Raw genomic sequence first — 19021 nt, 5'->3', positions numbered from 1 at the left:
GCAGCTGATCCGTGTAACACATATTAACTGTTTATTTAGTTTAAGTACATGTCTGTATCTCTCATTTCTGATCAACCTGGAAAATTTGCATGCTGCAGAGCAGCCATCTTCTTTTATACTTTATTAAATATCTGTCAATTATAAATATCAAGGTTTTACATTAATGTCAAGATAGTACATCAAAAATTCATGGAATATGTGACTTTTTCCAAGGGTATTTAATACTTAATGCATTTGTGTCATTTTTCTTTCCAGAGATATTGACAGGTTTTATTAAGTGTTTGTTAGGGAGATTTCATTTTTATCAAGGGACTATGAAGAGAAGCTGCATGCTAAATCAATTTTTTAAAGCCAGAATATTGTTCGTTTTTTCATCTTCAAACTCTTGTAATCCATAGGTTTTATGTAAATTTCTTCTTGGTTTATTTTTGTTTTATGTGAGTGATAGTTCAAGACAGAACTTTAATAAGGATCAAATATGCTGACTGTAGTGCTTTTTAATTTCCTTAAGCATAGCTACCAGACCCATGCAATATGGTAAATTCTTCAAAATGTCATACTTACATATTTAGCAATATTACTTCTTTTTATTGAAGCCAAACAAATGATTTTAGATATTAATCTTTCCCAAACATAGTGATTATTTTGTACTAGGTACAATATTACTGTGCCTCATCTGCATCCCTCCTAGAGAAGGGCGTGGGGAGGGCTTTGCTGGGGCGCCTGGCTGGGCATAGAAAATGAGGGCCCTCTTTTAAAAGCAAACTCTTTAGGACTTCAAGTCTGATTATGAGCTATGGCAATTGTTAATTTCTCCAAGTGCAAATACTTAAAATGCTCAAGAAAGTGAAAATACCAATCGCTTAAAAAGCTGCAGACAATCCATGGCTAGTTCCTCATCCTGTATGTGAGGAGTGGAGGGGATTTGCTGTGGCAGACCCCAAGATCTCTCCTTCACTGGCGCCTCAGCCAGCCAGACACCCCCTCTGCACCCCTCCTCTGTACGTATATCACAGCTGTCCAGCTAACTGGCCATGAAGAATAAGTTTTCTGTTGTAATTTATATGTTTATTTTTGAAGTACAGGTTAATAATATCTTCTACTGGAGAAGGTATGTCATGATAAACAAAATCCTTACAGGATTTTGCTCTAAAAAGTAAGGAATAATCAGTTATCCTTCCTTTCAAGTATGAGCTTAAATACTGGCATCTAGGAACATTTTAGGAACTTTCAGGTAACTTCAGGTTAAGATTACAGTTTTTACAAGACATATTTTTAAACCTTAACTTGGTCTTCCACAGGCTTGGTTTCTAAGCAACAACAACAACAGTATCATTCTGTCCAGTGTTTTAAAATATATCACTCTCCAGAGCTTCAACAAAGAGTGGTTTGGAATAGACATTTTTCTTATTGTTCATTTTTTTCAGGATATGTGAAAATATTTCTTTTTGGAGCTAAATGTTTTTCATAGGCAAATCATTGCTAATCTTTCATTGTTTAAAGATCCTTGTAAAACTATTACAGAATAATTTTAAGAGGTAGAGTAGGTGTTTTTGGAAACATTTGCTGGAGTAAAGCTAAAGCCTCGCCATGCTAGATAAAGCCTTGCCCTGGTGTGACTGCCACCTGTCCACTTTGACACCAGTAGGTGGCGATCGTGCCACAGTGGTGAGAGCCCTGGTGAAGTGGGAGTGCTTTGCCTTTCTCTTCTCGCCTTTCTCGGTCCTGTCACATTTTGCTTCAGTGTAACTGTTAGGTTCATGCGTCTGTGGCGGGTAGCTTTTTCGACCAGAATTATGTGCAGTAGGCACACTGTATTTTTTTAAGCAGATAAGAACAGCTATTTCTGACAGATTCTGAAGATATTACATAACCCCACAGCCAAAATATTCTTAATCTGAAGAAAGCATTTGTGCATTTTTCTTGAGTTTTCTTTACAACTTCATCAGGACTGTGAGCATGAACTTATATTTTTGGTAAGAAATGGATACAGAGGAAGGGGAACATTTTGTAGAGTGAATGCTTTGTCTTTTTCATCCTTAAGGAGGTTGCTGTCATTTGAATGGTTTCTGTATCGTCTGAAGCTATTTAAGATGTTCCAGTGTCGAGTGTCGGAAGATTCTTTTTCAAGTCGTTTTGACAGCCAAGCATTCCAGTTTTGAGAATTTTCATTTTTTCTCCTATTTAATAAGCCGAACTTTTGGGGAAGTGGGGGGGGGGGGGATCAAATTTTTGAATACTTATGGGGTTTAGCATTGGAATTTACCAACTTTCAAAATACCATAGTGCATTCCACAGTTTAAATGAATTAAAATACTTTAAAGTAAGAAAAGCAACAATGCTCTCCCACCTCCCGGAGTTTGAAAAGAGGTGGGATGTGCCGGGGATATGAGGCTTTATTTCATTGTAAGCAAAAGGGAATTTTAGCCACAGAATTTCTGAGGTTTTCTGTGGTACTTTTAATCATCAGATTCGTTTTGGAAAGAGGGACAGTTCTTCTTGCTGAACTTGGACTTGTGTGAGGAAAAGCCTGAGCACTGTTGTGATTAGGTTTTGTAGTTCAGTGGAAAACATCTTCCAGACCCAGGACATAGCCGTGCATGTCGTTGTTGCAAGAAGAGGAAGTAAGAAGCTCCGATCCGTCTCTTGGCTTCTCCCACCTTAGTTGGTTGACCATGGCATCGATCTTTTTAATCCCAAAGATAGGCTTTCCTGACATTCCTGGAGGAGCTAGAAAAATGCCCAGGGCAGCACGTTATTTTATGTATTGGCTTAAAACTTCTTCTTTAATTTCACTTTTATTACAACACTTAAAAGCTACGTGACTATTTTTATATGTTGACTTTCCTTCCAAAGGGTTAAAACTGGGCTAGGGATTAGAGGGGAGCAGCGGGCACCTGGGAGCTAACACCCAATTGGCAGCCTTTTGTAATATATAATTTGCCTAAAATTGCGCACTGAGCACAAGCTTTTGTTTTCTAATTGATTTACGGTTTGAGCCACTTTTACCTCATCCCCTACTGTCCTGCATACGATGCCAGCGAGTACATTACAGTGAGCGATGATAAATTACTGTGCACTTGTGATGCTAATGCGTCAAGAGTAAAAACTGCGTGCTACATGGAGCTTCATGCATTAACAGTGGTGCAGACACAGAACAGCAGAATTTCATTTGTATCTCAGAAATCACCATTTGTTCATTTGATCACTTACTGCAATCTGTCTATCAGACTATAATTGAAACTGAAGATTAAAATGATACTGTTACAGCTTTTAATTCCTTAATTGAAACAAAGTTTTAAGTGCTTGCTAGGTCTAAGGTGCGGGGGAGGGGAGTGTTGTGAAGAGAGAATATGAAATATATAAAATTTTCTCGTAAGTGTGAAGTTTTGGATATTTTTACCAAATGTTCTTTTGTCCAGAAAAATAAGTAGTAAAATTTAAATATGCGATCTCTATTTTTCAAAAAAAAATGTGTTTGTAAAATTTATTTTGTAATTTCACAAAACTGTATTTTTCCTGATTTTCTGTCCTGGAGCCACATTTACCATGTAGATAATTCATTTGCACATAGCACGTTGATTCCCATCCAAATGATTTAAGTCAGAGATAAATGAAAGAACTTTCCATTTATTAGAGTGCCTTTAATTGTCCCTTTTATGGATGTAAGGGGGGATTTGAAATCTAGACATAAGGGCCACGCAGCACATTATGGCACAAGACACAAAGGAAGGCCGCACGATGGACGCTGGACTTGGTGGGCTCCAGGTTTCTGTCGAGTGGGCGTGCCTACCTTTTGTGAAGTCAGTCCACCTTAAATTTTATTTTTGTGCCATGTCCATGGGTTCTAGTTTAGAAAGAGGAAAAAGCAGATTTATGGCGGCTGCTGGGCACAACAAATTAAGTTGACAGTGATGTATGAGAGCATAATAGCATGATGATCCCTCAGCAGCGGCTGGACGCCTCCTGCTTCATTTGGCTCTTGTTAGGATCTGTTAGGCAGCTAAATAATGAAATTCTGCTGACTGATTTCTGTTTTCCCTCTTTCTCTTCTCACCTCTGCTTTCTAAAACTTCTAATTCCCAGACCCATCCTCATGCCAACAAACTGCCCTTGAAGGATTCTTTCACTTATGAGGACTACAGGTTGGTATGGGGGGTGTGTGGGTGTGTGTGTGTGTGTGTGTGTGTGTTGGGGGGTGGTTTCTAAGTGAATTTGGGCTCTTGGAAGTGAGAAATGCTTTAGCAAGAAGTGACCTGTGTGGCCATTTAAAACCTCAAGACAGAGACGGTCTTTTCAGAAGTTATGATGACAGCTGGGACCGGTGTCAGCATTTTAATAGCTGAGGAGAAATTGCCATTCACCTGTAATGGTGGGGGATTAGTTGAGGCAGCCAAGTGATATACTTGGGTGGTCGTCAGAATTTTTTCTTTTTAAAAAGACTGTTTTGGTGTAAGGTTTTGGTCTTCATTCAGAACAAACGATTTAATTCACTGCACAATATAATAAAAACTAGCCCTCCACATTTTGTAGCATTCTTAAAGGATTTCTGATCAGAAAAGTTACATTGTTTGATTTTCACTGAGGTTTAAAATAGGTACAGACTCAGCATTGGGTAAAAGAGGGTGGGGTTCGTCTTTTTGGGGCAGAGAAGACCCAGGGCGGGGAGAACTCTGTTCTGGGCCCTCCTCCAGAGCCTCCTTCCAGGCCTCGGACTTTGCGGGAACATTCTGCCTTAGTAGCTCACTCCTGGATTCCCTGTGGCTCCCTTTCCTTCCACCGCCCCCTTCCCTAGGGTTAATTTTAAATGCTGTGGAGGAAGCCCGCCTGTCACCTTTGGTACTTAGGTTTAAAGAGAGGTGAGCAGTCGGACAAATCTCAGCTTCTGGTCAGGTTACTACTGGCCCTAATGCACCTTTTCTCTGCTCGGTACAGGTGGGCAGTCTCTTCGGTGATGACACGGCAAAACCAGATTCCCACGGAGGACGGTTCCCGGGTGACCCTGGCTCTCATTCCTCTGTGGGACATGTGCAATCACACCAATGGCCTGGTAATGACCTCCGCGGCGTCGTGCTTAATCAGGGAAGCCCTTGTGGTTAAACCTGAAAGTGGGCATTCCACCTACAAACCCTTTTCTCCCCTGATTGCCTCCTCCAAAGGGAGCAAACACCCCTCCCGCTTCCCACAAACAGAGGCTGGTATTTTTCTCTCCTTGTGCTTACTTAATCCCGAAAACCGACCGGGAACTTGAATCTTACATCACTTTTGAAAGCCACAGTGAACTGCATTTATTTGTGAAGCCATAATTCCAGCCTAAACATTAATTTTCTTACGTTATTGAACCACAGACTAAACCAAGTTTTTGTCTTATTCTTTTTAAAATACTGATTTATTGAAAAACCTTTCTTTCTTGTTTTCCTTTTATGTTCCTTGTTTGCTTCCTTTGCTGACTGGACTCCAGTTATGTACGGTTCTGTGGTTCCTTCCTGCCCCCTCCCTTCACCTGACACACTGTCACGTCCTTGGCCCCAATTATTAACCTGCTTTTGTTTGGGAGCCGGTACTGGATTCCTGGTGCTGGGGCGGCAGGGGGTGCACTTGGCCATTGGCCTTGACTGCAGGACTCATTTGGTATCATCAGACTGGGGAGTGCTGGGTAGGAGACATGAAAAAAACGGAAATTTTATGATGATTGTTAATTACGATGCACAAAAGGAGGAAGCTGCTCTGTGCTTCTCAGCATTCTCTGGATTTCAAGTAACAGCGAGGTTGACGGCTCTCTGTGCTGAGAGATGGGTGTCTGAGAAAGAGATCCTGATGTTAGTGCATCGAAATAGGATCAACTTCAGAATAGTTTGCATTTTTAAGCCTTATACTGGTATACTCGTTTAGTTACTTTTTTGTTCATCTTTTTTCAGTGTCGTCTTTTTTTGTTATTATTAGCAGTATTATAAATAGAATGGAAAAATGCTGTAAATGAGTATTTCACATTTAATTTCACAAAACAGTCAGCACATGTGTAAAATCGTATACCCTCCTGCTGACCTGGGAAGGTCTAGCAACAAGTGCACACTGAAATTATAGCAAAGTAGTCCCATCTTTATACTTTCATTTTTGCCTTAATTTATATGTACTTAATATAATTAGCCATTTTAAGGAATAGTAGCATGTTTTACCATTTATTTTTATTAATGAATATTTTACATTCTTGGTTCTGTATTTACTTTCCCTTCAGAGCTGTTTTAAACTGATCATAAGACTGAAGTTTTAATATTTTCAAATAGCTTCTAATATTTGACTACAGTATTTTTCTTTTTCCTTTTTCTTTATTTTGGATTAGATCATTGGTTCCCAAACTTGATTGATCATTACGGTTTATTTTTTTATATCTAAAATTTTAAAAGTACACTTCATTGTAAACACACAAAACCAGTTAAACAGTCCAGAAGCTGGTGCTGTGAATGCAGCCCTGCCCAGCTGCAGGCCCTGCCCAGGGCCTCCCAGGTCACCGGTGAGGGCTTCCTGTGCATCTCTCTCTCCCAGCCTTCACTGTGCGTGTGCCCTCTTACACACTCATACACACTGGTTTTTATGTTGCTTTCATGTAAACGGGGTTAAACTATTATTCACTTTTCCCTCTAAAAGTAAAGAAAAAAGTTAGATTATCTCAAAACAAAAATAACGAATTGATGACAGCTATTCATGCTGTATTTTTTCTAAATGCCGTCTTCAACTCTCCACAGTCCTGGCAAAAACACTGCTCACCTTCAGAAGGTTTACCCACCACGTTAACCTTTCCTACGGTTAACCTACAGCTTTGTGGAGCTGTTTCCGTTGTAATTGTACACCCTGGTGGGAAATTTCGTCTGGTAGAATTTAAGAATCTATTTTAACACTGGAAAATTGTGTGTGCTGTGTATTAGCAGTTAATCTCTTTTTAAAAGGTACTTGAAGTTAAGGCTGGCTTTTCAGACAGTAGGTTTTCTTCTGTGTGTGTCGATCCTGACAGTTGGTGTCTGTCTGTTCTGACTATCATTGAGGGAGTAGACAGAAATTTGTAACCCAGCAACGCTGTGTGCTTTCAACAACGTCTCTAAACCTGCTCACGGAAGCAGTGGAAGATCAAGTCTGTGCCAGTAAGGAGCACAGGAAGCAGGAGACGAAGGCTGGTCAGACCTCTCAGCCATAGGCTCTGGTGAACATGAACCGATTCTGGTCACTCGCAGAAACAAATTCACCAAGTGTATGAGACGTGGTATTAAGCTGTGAGAAATAATATGTCTTTAACTTCAGCATGACTTGTTCAGAATTCATGAAGCAGCAGGTTTCCTGTCTGGAGATGGTTGAATTTACAGAGAAGCACACTCCTGTGTGGTGCCTAGACCACCGTGTGAGCTCCAGTACGTACTGTGTTGGAATAATCGGCCCTGACCGTTTGAATGTGTGACTCTGCAGTGAGGGTGTAGGAGCCTTGAAACTCACGCAGAATTGAGGGAGCCTCTTTTTCAGGGTCTTTCTGTTTGTCTATTGAAAAATCTAAAACATTTAGATTCACGAGTCTTAAAAGTCCAGGTTTTCCCAGTAGCAGAGAAGGCACCCCACTCAACCTGTCCTCACTACACCCCCTCACACACAGGCCCAGTCCCCTGTGGTTCCTCAGACACAGCACGTGCCCACCTCAGGGCCTTTGCACCTGCTGTTCCCTCTGCCTGTACCACTGTCCTGGGGTGTCTCCAGGACTCCTCACAGCACTCCTCAAACGAGGCTGTCCCAAGCACCCTGCACAAGATCGTCTCGCCGCCCCGTCTATAAGCCTCCCTTCCTATCCTGTTGTCTTTTGCATTTCTGCCTGTTCATTTTTATGTATTGGTGGCCTTCCCCACTTCCTTGTTCCCTCCCCCTGTCCCTCCCGCTTTCCCTGACTGCCTTCTGTCACTTCGTGCCCTGTGGCATCCCTGTGTGACCACACTGGAGTTCCAGACCTTCAGGGCTGGAGTTGATGGGCCGTTCCTGTCCCATACCTTATTATCAAAGTCATGTTTGGGGTCAGAAACGTGGTTTCAGTGTTGGGTAGGAACTTCATGGAGCTCTTCTGCCAGAATACCTGGCTTCGTTTATTTCTCCTGGCTTTCCTCTTTCCTGTTGGTCTTGCAGCGGTGTGAAGGGTTTCTAGATTCTGGTTAGATACCCATTGCTTCGGGGGTGTTGAGTTTAACAGTTCGTGTCACATGGTCTTTGATCCCAGAATGCTGTTCGCTAGACTCAAGGTGTTTATATTTTGGACCCAAACTGTTGGTACCTTTATTAGCAAGTAGCGCTTGTTTGCCTTGAATTTTGATTCTCTAGGGCAAAATGAAGAGTTCAAAAGTAATTAATGAGCCTTTACAGACAGTCTACGAGACAGGGGGTGGGGGAGGGACAGACTCTTAAGAAGGTCCTGTTCTTCCGCCTGGGGTTTGTGCGTCAAGGAAGGATTCTCAAAGGCAGTGTCAGGTATTAGGTACAGCGTGCTGAGCCCCCAGACACAGGTGAAGGGGAGCTCCCGCTCTGCCTGGCTGGGCCGACATGCAGGTAAATGCCTGCTATGGGTGGTGGGGTGTCAGCACAGGGGCTCTGGGGGTGCAGAAGGAGGCTGGGGTGGGTCTCTGGAGGAACAGGAGCAGAGGGTAATTCCCAGCACAAGGGTGGCTGGTGTGGCAGGTCAGTGGCATGTAGGAGGCTGAAGGGAGACCTGGGCCTCCTCACAAGCTGGCCTTGCCCGCGTGTTTGGATGTTCTCCACAGGCGGAGTGGAGGACTGAGAGCTTTAGACTGCAAGGCATCACTGTGCCGTTGCTCGGGCTACAGGAGGACAGGCCTGGAATTGGGGGCCACTTGGAGGTTTTGCAAACAAAACCAGGCCCTCAGTCATGCAGGGAGGGGCCTGACCCAGGAGGAAACACTCCAAGAAAAATTAGAAAACAAAATGCCGCCCCCCTGAGGTGGGCAGAGTTCTTTATGACTTGAGTGCCTAGACCAAGGATGTCAAACACATGGCCTTGTTGGCATGAGGCCTAGGCCTTGGCGTTGCCTGACCCCCCTCCTAGGGGTTAAGGGGAGATGCGGATTTGGTATTCACTTGTAATGGGCTTAGGAACTCTCACAAGGCAGCTCTCAGCAGAAAGTGAATAGGGTACAACTAAGTTGTTTCTCCTGTGCTTATCTGAACATTTTAATTTCTCTAATTTCAGAGTAAATTATGCCCATAAGCTAGAAATGGAGCTTTACTTTTTTCCTTATTCTTTCTCTGTGGAAAACCCACTTCAGTTTCATAAAAGCCAGACATTAGATAGAGACAGTAGTTGCAAGTCACTGGAGTTCTCCTGAGCTCCTAAATCCACAGCATTGCTCCTGGGGGCAGGGCCCCAAGGCAGGAACTTTGTAATAAATGGTTTATGTTTTTTTTGAGACCAAGTGATAATCCTATATAATAAAAGAGTAATATGCAAATTGACCCTAATGGCAGAACAACCACTGGACCGGTCACTATGAGGCGCACTGATTCACCTTTTGGTCCCTTTCCCCAGCCAGCAGCTCCAATCACCTGATGGCCACCCACAGCAGGGGCAGGGCCGGCAAGTGGGCGGGAACAGCTGACTTCTCAGTCCCCCCCCCACCACCCCAACCCCCCGCCCCCGGCCGTCAGGCACCGATTACCTGATGGTGAACGGGAAACCGGGTGTGGGTGGTGGTAGGGGGTGGGGCCGGCTGTGGGCAGCTGAGGAAGATGGCCCTGATCACAGGCCAAGCCTAGGGACTGTACCCGCACACGAATTTCGTGCGCTGGGCCTCTAGTTGAATATATCTTCCTAAGAGGACGTCTTTCAGGTATAGAATCTTTCATAAGGATTCCTGGTATAAATAGTATTAATTTAAAGTGACCATGGAGTTAGTTCTTTGCACAGTGCACCCTTTTAAGTACCTGTGGGTAGCTTTTATTCTCTACTTGCCCAAAAAAGACCCTCCTGAGTGAGAGACCCTTGTTGTCCCCCCAGATCACCACTGGGTACAATCTGGAGGACGACCGCTGTGAGTGTGTGGCTCTGCAGGATTTCCGGGCTGGAGAACAGGTAGGCCCGGCTGCCAGAGTGGGGGCGGGCCAGTGGGCGGGCCAGTGGGCACTGAGCTCATGCTGGGTCGGGCAGAAAAACTGGGGACTTCTTTTGAGGACTGTTTGGGAACGCATAAAGCTGTTGTAAACACATTGTGCTTTGCATCAGACCTTTGCATCCACAACAACAACAAAAAGATTTAAATGAAATTATTTGCACAATTGACCTAATATTTGTAAAGTTGTCAACTGAAAGCAAACTTTGTGTTATGACAGTAGAACAGATTTTTCAGTTTATAAACTTCATTGTTTTTATTTCTTTTTCTGTTGACTAGAACTGTTAAAAGGAGGCTATTTAAGTGGTAAAAAATAAAGGAACCAGGAACTACAAAATCTATCTTCTTGTACTTTAATCTGTGAATTTTTATCTAATAATGTGGGCAGGATTAAACCTTTCAGTAAGTTTTGAAAATAGGCACCTGCAAATAACTTCATTCTATCTACTGGTCTTATGACCAAGTGGGTAGTACAAAAAAACGCAGGACTGGTGTGGATCATTGACGTTCCATTTGAGACAAAATGAAGACTGTTGGTCCAACAAAGTACTGATCTGCTCTTTGCAGAAACCTGCATAGATCCTCCTGCTAGGTCAGAATTGCCATAAAATTTCTGGCAGACATTGCTTTAAACTCACTCCATTAGAGTGAGTCTTGTATTGAAAGCTGGGGAGGAGTGTGGTGAATTGTAGAGGGCATTGGTGAAGTGATAGTCCTACTTTCCCCAGGGGGACAGGATTGTGAGGAAGGCCCTGGCTCCTTCCTGTGCAGGGAGGTCTGCGGGCGGCGAAGTGATGCTCCTGGCCTCCCTGACGGTTTGGGAAGTTGGGGAAATTGCACCCCTTGCCGAAAGCTCCCCCTAGCACAGATGGTGTACAGAATAGGATCCAAGTCAGTGCAGATCTACCTCGTTGCCTTAGAGTACAGTCATGTTAAGTGTACGAGAACTGATCCTTTGCCCTGCTCTGTGTTAAGAATGGATGTTAAGTTTCTTTTATGTCCCTTTATTTTTTCTTTACTGCATCTCAGATTTACATTTTTTATGGCACTCGGTCAAATGCAGAGTTTGTGATCCACAGTGGTTTTTTCTTTGACAATAATTCACACGACAGAGTGAAAATAAAGCTTGGAGTGAGTAAAAGTGACAGGCTCTACGCGATGAAGGCCGAGGTGTTGGCCCGCGCTGGCATCCCCACGTACGTAGAAAACTGGTCAGCTCTTTCCTGTGCTGCTTGAAATGATTACTGCTGCGTAATGTGTGTTAACAGAACTTCTCTACAGTTGGCCTTAATCCCTTTATCCCTATTACACAGCAAGTTTACCCATGGAGCTGTCTGGTGGTTTCCCAGTGTCTCCGATAAACATAATGGTGTCACTGGGAGCCTCACAGGCAGTTCCAGGGCATGTGGCCTGAAATCCTCATTAAGTTAAATAACTACTTTGGTATCATTAATGTCTTTCACCTTGAAAAGGTTAATGACCTGGATCATTTTGTTTCATTTAATTCTTTACCACCATTAGTTTCTGTAATGAAGTCGTGATCCTCAGTGATTTCAAGAATTTCTACTTAAATTCTTTAAGATTTTAGTGCATTTGAGGTGCAGAATGATAAAGAGGACAAGAATTATGATTCATTAGTTCTCCGGGGAACGGAGGAACCATTCTTAATGAAAATGGATTATCCAGGCCTTTTTTCATTGAACTTGTCAATATTTGATTCATGATTAAAATGTGAACTCAACATAAATTATTGTTAACATTTTTTTAGGAACCACAGGTATGCTTAATTCTCTTAGTGTGTTGTATGCAACCTGCTGTTAGCCTGTTAGATTGTAAGAATGGCCAGCAGAGACGGTCACGCTGTCTTCGTCGGTCAGCGGCCTCCTCTGTGCAAGGGGCTTTCATAGTTGAGGCGAGGAGCTGGACCGACTCATGCCAGCTGCACGCTCCTGAGGACGGCACGGGGATTGCAGCATAAGGGGCTTCTCTGGGAGCGAGCAGGTTACTGATCTTCCTGTTTCGTCAGGTCCAGCGTGTTCGCCTTGCACTTTACGGAGCCACCCATCTCTGCCCAGCTGCTGGCTTTCCTCCGAGTATTCTGCATGACCGAAGGTAAATCATTTCAGAAAGAAATGTTCACTTGTCCAAAAACTCATGAAAATGTAAAGCATTGGGGTTCAGGTTAAAGATAAAATTGCTGAAAACTAACGAACCTTTTGGCAGGAGGTAGGATAGCAGCAATGGAGAAAGAAGTTCTACATTACTCTGGAAATGTTTTATTAAATCCTTGATGTGTTGTCAATATTCATTTCTTCCTACCTTGTTGGAAGAAAACCTAAAACATCTTGGATTGTGTAGCTGTGTCGAAAGTTTACATTTGGAAATGGGAGTTGTTGGTGTGCTTCTTGCCCAGGATGGCAGTGCTGTTTCCCTCGCCGTGCGCTGCTCTCCGTTCCCCAGAGCAGTTAGCTCTTAGTCCACTCTGCAGTCACTGGGCAGCAGCGGCCTGCATGGGCCACAGGGCTTCCTTTGTTAACCAGCTCTGGGTTCTGATCTGAAGTCGCCAGCAGGCCTTTTAATTCTGGGCATCGGGTTAGAGTAAATACCGCTGCAAACAATCTGCTTCAGTCACAAAATGTGCTTACCTCCACCTCCATCCTCAGTCACAGAAAGAGTTAAATATATGTATTGAGAATCTGTTTAATTTAATGTTTGCTGAAGACAGTCTTTTGGGTTTCTTTCTGAGACTTGACTTACTGTGGGGTTTTTTTTCCCATTTTTCATCTAAAACTGCTGCACATACTTGGGTGCTGAGGCTTCATTTTTACATGTGTGTAAACACGTGTGTGTGTTTGCTGTTCTTGTCAACTCCCTTAAACCCCATGTGTGCCAAAACAGAGCGGTAGGAGGAAGTGAGAGGGAGCGAGCGAGCAAGTGGCCGTCGAATTGAACAGACGAGTGTCCTGCCCACAGCTGCCTGAGCACTGGGGAAGGGCATTGGGCCGTGGAGGGGACACCACTGGGCTCGCCTATCCCCAGGATGGAGGTAGAGGACACTTAGTCCCAACACAGAGTGGCCATTTAGACACCAACTGCAGGACCCGCCAAGGCGCTGGATGGCACTTGTCCCTCTCACGCAGCCACAATGCTGTAGCCTCACCCTCACTCAGGTGAGAGCTTGGGGTAAACTCGTGCTTAGGTAGGGGTTCATCAGTTCTGTTTAATGAATGGAGTGAGGGGTTAACTGTGGGCTTTTCTTGCGTGTAATATAGGGGTACAGAGTTCAGTGTCACAGTTTATATGCTGAAGGCATTTATAATGAAGAGGCGATGGCCATGATGACCCACTGCATGCCCCATGCGACACTAAGTGTGCCACATGCTTTATGTTAATCGCTGTCACCTGGTGAGAGATAGGGGTACCCACAGGCCTGATGTAGAGACACCAGTTCACAGAGGACGGGGGACTTGGCCACTCTGCCAGCAGGTGATGACCCTGACTCGCCTAATTCCAGAGCCCATACCCAGGCATCCCACATGGCTGCTGTTGGTTTGCAAATGACATAATCCACAGAAGAGATCCTAGTCCCCCAGGGCCTGGTGGAGCCAGGCTGAGGAGTGAGGGTGCCAGCCACCTCGGGTGACCAGATGCTCTCTTTTGTAGTGGCAGGTGAAGCTGAGGAACCCCCTGAGAACAGGGCTGGCCCAGCATCTGTTAACAGAGGAAAGCTGGGAAGGCAGCCCACTGCACGAGCCTCGGGTTCCTTTCCTGCGTGTTCCCGACCCCTCTCCTGGTGACTGCCTCCTTTCCCCTCTTGTGGGATTGATCCCACCAGTAATGTGGAATGAGTGCAGTCTCCCTGTTCGGAAGGGGCAGAGAGAGAAGGCTGAGCTCCTCAGCTCACCCGCACGGGTCGGTCACGGAAAAACACGAAAACAGTAACCTCAGTATTGGGGGGCTTCCAAAAACAACCACTAAAGGAACATTTTAATATTTTCCATCCCATCTAATAAAGAGGTGATATGCAAGTTGACCATCACTCCAACACAAGATAGCCACCCCATGTAGACAAAGATGGCCGCCACAAGATGGCCAGCAGGGGAGGACAGTTGCGGGGGACCCAGGCCGGCAGGGGAGAGTAGTTGGGGGGGGGGACCAGGTCGGCAGGAGAGGGCAGTTGTGGGGGACTAGGCCTGCAGGAAAGGGCAGTTGCGGGGAACTAGGCCTGCAGGGGAGAGCAGTTGGGGGCCACCAGGCCAGCAGGGGAGGGCAGTTAGGAGTGACCGGGCCAGCAGGGGAGGGCAGTTAGGGGCAATCAGGCCAGCAGGGTAGGGCAGTTAGGCATCGATCAGGCTGGCTGGGGAGTGGTTAAGGGCTAATCAGGCTGGCAGGCAGAAGCAGTTAGGGGCAATCAGGCAGGCAGGCAGGCGAGCGGTTGGGAGCCAGCAGTCCTGGATTGTGATAGGGATGTCCAACTGCCCATTTAGGCCTGATCCCAAACGGGGATTTGGACATCCCTCGAGGGGTCCCAGATTGGAGAGCGTGCAGACTGGGCTGATGGGATCCCCCTTCCCCGCTGTGAACGAATTTCATGCACCGGGCCTCTAGTTACTTTATAAAAGAATATAAACTGAAGGATCAAAAATCTAAAAACCCAAGTGTCCTCAATCTTTTACTGATAAAGGTGACTTAATGAATTTCTTTTTTGAATATTATATGAACTTCTGTCTTGTTTAAAAAGAGGAACTACTTGAATCAGATTGGACGTGATTTTTTTTTCATAGGCTAAAGAGAAATGAAAAAAAAATCAAGACAATTGATGTATCCTTGGAATTACTCTTAATACTGATAAAAGTTTGGTTTGCTGGCAACAGAAGTCCTTGCATTTGAATTGTAAACAGTGACAGCTGTGGGGCATTTTGCTCTGAAAGAGATCCTGTCTTATAATTGCATAAGGAGCCGGTGGGTTTCTTGAGCATGAATAGGACAGCATGTTTTGGTCTTTTGAAGATAATGTGCCAAGAGAGAAGCTGCTCAGAGCAGTTGTTGAGTCCTTTCCTCTTAAATATAGTTGAAGGAAATTGAGATGTTCACTTGCGTTTATTTGTAATTGCTATTTAAATTCCTGACAAGTGGACATCCACACGTTTTTCATTAACTAAAGTTTCTAGTCTGTTTCCTTGTTTTTCTTAAGTTTGTGGCTTGTTGTAAGTTGGGCTAAATAGCTTGGCCAGGTCAACTATTGGAATAGCCCTGATCAGACATAATTTAGAAGGCTCGCTATGTTCTGCTGTTGTTTGTTTTCACTCTTTACATTGTTCACCTAAATGTCTTTCTGACCCGGTTGGTGTGATGGAGCTCGTGGCTTATAGGGAGGGTGTTGTCCATATGCCGCTGTAGATTGTCTTTTAAGAGTGTCTCATAAGACTGCCCAGAGCTCTCAGTGCCCCTCAGAAACACCATGGAGATGGAGGCTCCTGTGGACCCAGCTGGAAGCCTCCCCTGTGTTCCTGCCCGACCCTCAGCTCCCACTCACTCTGGTGAGTCTGGAAATGGCCTGGCTGACGAGCTGCAGGAAAGCTACATCTTTGGAGAAGCTGTTTTGTAAGGTGGATTGCTTGTTTAAACGAGGATGCTGTTTCCGCTAACAGATGGCTGTTTGTACTTCTTGTAGAAGAACTGAAGGAACATTTGCTAGGAGATAATGCGATCGATAAAATTTTCATCTTGGGTAACTCTGAGTATCCTGTGAGCTGGGACAACGAGGTCAAACTCTGGACATTTCTTGAAGATCGAGCCTCGCTTCTTTTAAAAACATATAAGACAACCAGTGAGGTAACTTGATTGAATGAGGATTTGAGCTTTGTCATGTTTTAAAAGATGCTTAATAAGAGAGTCCTTCCTACATGTAAATTGCTATAATTCTTTTTTCCTATTTAACGCGTTTACACTCACTAAAATCATATTGAGGCATTGTTGATTAGAAGATGTTTACATGATTTGATACTTCTCTGTAATTTCTACTTCACACGATACAACAGCTAGAAGCTCTCATCTGTGCTTTCAGAGTTGGCCATTGAGGCACTAACTCGAAGTGTTTCTCATTCCCTCATTCACCTATTCATTCAGCCAAGGGCCGAGCCCTGGGCCCAGCCCTGCACAAGACCAGAGAACCTTTTAAACCTCACTTCTTTTAAAAGGTTCTCTGTCCCATGTGTTAAAGCACCATTTGAGTTCGGCCCCTCATTTTTGTTTTATGACTGCTTCATTGAGGCACTAGTGACCCGGTGCATGGATTCATGCACATTGAAAGGAAATTAATTAGAAGGTGGCTGGCGGGACTGGGCGAGATGGGCCGGACATGCCCTGGAGCCACCCTCCCGTGGTCCCTCCCAGGCCAACTGCACCAGGGGTGTCACCGTGGTTCGAAGGGCATCTGTGGAATGAGTGGAGTCCCTCTGGCAGGTGGGGACCCTAGGCCTGGCCTGTGGGGATTGGGCTGAAATTGGCTCTCCAACATCCCCCGTGGGGTCCCCAGTGCAAGAGGGCACTCTGCAAAGTTGCTGTCATACAGGGTGTGGAACGCAAACGCAAGTGTGCAGTAAACCAGATTCCGGCCGACAGTGCCCAGCAACAGCATAACCCACAGCCGAAGGTGGGATCACCAGACCCCACAAAGAATCGGGCTCCCTCCTCTCTGATTTTGGGGTGCATCACCCGAGAACCACCACTGCCAAGTCACTGTAGCTCAGCAGTTCCTGCATTGAGCATCTGCCCCCTGGTGTTCAGTATACGTCATAGCAACCAGAGGATCGTACACTTAGCATATTAGCCTTTTACATATACAGATCACACACAGCACAGTCACACTGCTGAAGTGTACATTATGATGTGAGTATACCGTCATGCAGCCACCTCCACAGGAAAGTTCTAAAACCTGTGTCACCCCCAAAATGTCCCTCATGCCCCCCACCCCCAGCAGCAGCTGATCTGCATTCTGTCTCTGTAGTTTCGCTGATTTAAACTTCTTGGCGATTAATTGTGCTCTTTTTCATTTCCTAGGAAGACAAGTCCTTCTTGAAAAACCACGACCTTTCTGTTCGTGCGAGAATGGCCATCAAGTTACGCTTGGGTGAAAAAGAGATTTTGGAAAAGGCAGTGAAGAGTGCAGCTGCCAACCGGGAATATTACCGCAAGCAAATGGAGGAGGGGACGCCGCTGCCCAAGTACGAGGAGAGTAACCCAGGGCTGCTGGAGGGCGGCGGGGCGGACTCGAGGCTGCCTCTGGTCCTGCGCAGCCTGGAGGAGGAGGCTGGCGTGCAGGAGGCCCTCACCCTCTCCGAGGTGGTCAGCCGAGCAAAGGCTGCGGAAAATGGGCTCATCAGTGGCCAAAACTCTATTCCCAACGGGACCAGGTTAGAAAAGGAAAGTTTAGATCCAGAGGAAAGGAAAAGAGCGACTGAAGACGCCAAAGAACCCTCAGAGAGCACCGAGGGAGTCAGCGAGCAGCTCTGAGGGCGCTCTGCCTGGAGCTCGTTCCGGTTTACGGACAGTCCCCTGACATCGCTGTGGTCCCTGGTTTCACGTTTTTGTTGTGTTTTTTCTTTTCTGCAGAGAGGAAAGTGTTTTTGCTGCTTTATATAAAAATAATTTTTTAAGTTATTTAAAAAATCTAGCTTCCCTTTTTGATTAAGATTGCCATCTTGCTTTTAGGCAAAACAAGTTATCAAACCATGACAGCGAAGGGGGAAGAGAGGTGCCGTGGAAGATTGTGCAGAGCCATTGTGGGCAAAGTATTTTCTTCCTGGGGAAGAATTAGCTCCTCTCTCAGCTGTGCTTTTGTGGGCCTGTCATCGTGACAGCCAGAATGAAGGCCTGCTCTGCCTCCTGCCAAACAGGACGTGTTGGGGGCTGGGGGCTCTGTGCGGGAAGGGGGTGCAGTTGTACAGCCAAGAACGGGCTTGAGGTTTGGAAACTTGTCTGTGCAGAATCATTTTTTCCCCTAAAAATGTAACACTCCATTACCAAAAGGAGAGGTAAGGTGGCAACCTTATTTTTAATAGTTTTAAATGTTGATGATAACCCTAATTATATAATTACACACACACACCTAGTGATTTCTAAAGATTTGTTTACTTTTTGTGTTTTGTTTACTGTATTAAGAATGTGTCCTTTCTCCTTGAATCAACGTAGGACATGCATCATTCCTAGTTTCAAATGTTGGCCCTGCGCTTAAAGTGATGCATTTGATTTCCAGTGTTGGGAGTGGAGTTTGCAGACCCAGCGGCTATGTTTTCCGCGACCAGGTTCAGAGTGAAGTGGCTTCCTGGCGCTTCTGGTTTTCACAACAAGCTAGAGATTTTCAAAGCTACACTTTTGAGTAAAAAGCCTTTATTAAAAGGAAAATGTGATTAATATATTTGTCTATTCCTTTTCTTTGGAATGGGACAGGGTCTTTGAATCGAGCTTTTATGCAAACCACCAGGCAGGGATTTAGGTTGAGCAGTGCCATGCCATGCTGCCAGGGGTTTCAGAGATGATGGAGGCCTGTGCCCAGCCTCACCAGCTGCCAAGTGCTCCAGACAGAGGGCCTGAGAGGCAGGAACACAAAGAAGACACTAGGTTCTAAGGGAAGTAAAGGTTTGGGGTGGCGTCCGGGTGGGGGGTGGGGACATCCATCCCTAGAAAGCCGCCAATTTTCCGATTACAGAAGCCAGTCTTAACTATAAACTTTACATCGACTCTGATGTTCCTTTAAGCACATTCTTAATTTGAGTATGCCGTCTTGGTGAACATCGCTGCGTACAGGTCGTCTCAGGGTGGTCTCAGCCCTTCTGCAAGAAGACGCTGCAAATACACTGCTTCGCTCTGCTGTG

The 19021-nt window shown here is 45.1% G+C and overlaps 1 protein-coding gene across 2 annotated transcripts in view; it reads left to right on the top strand.

The window, feature by feature from the left end:
* SETD3 (SET domain containing 3, actin N3(tau)-histidine methyltransferase) overlaps nt 1–18560 on the top strand; it is a 60866-nt gene extending 42306 nt beyond the window's left edge. For both annotated transcript variants that reach the window (XM_080658090.1, XM_080658089.1), the window contains 7 exons: nt 4087–4145; nt 4936–5050; nt 10034–10108; nt 11175–11341; nt 12172–12257; nt 15820–15980; nt 17208–18560. In XM_080658090.1, the coding sequence (XP_080514216.1) occupies nt 4087–4145; nt 4936–5050; nt 10034–10108; nt 11175–11341; nt 12172–12257; nt 15820–15980; nt 17208–17660 (1116 nt within the window). In that variant the 3' untranslated portion in view covers nt 17661–18560. The remainder of the gene's footprint in view (nt 1–4086; nt 4146–4935; nt 5051–10033; nt 10109–11174; nt 11342–12171; nt 12258–15819; nt 15981–17207) is intronic.
* The last annotated feature ends 461 nt before the right edge of the window (nt 18561–19021 follow it).

This window comes from Plecotus auritus (genome assembly GCF_963455305.1).
Source record: "Plecotus auritus genome assembly, chromosome: 1".
NCBI lineage: Eukaryota > Metazoa > Chordata > Mammalia > Chiroptera > Vespertilionidae > Plecotus > Plecotus auritus.
This window is presented reverse-complemented; position numbering and strand designations above follow the sequence as displayed.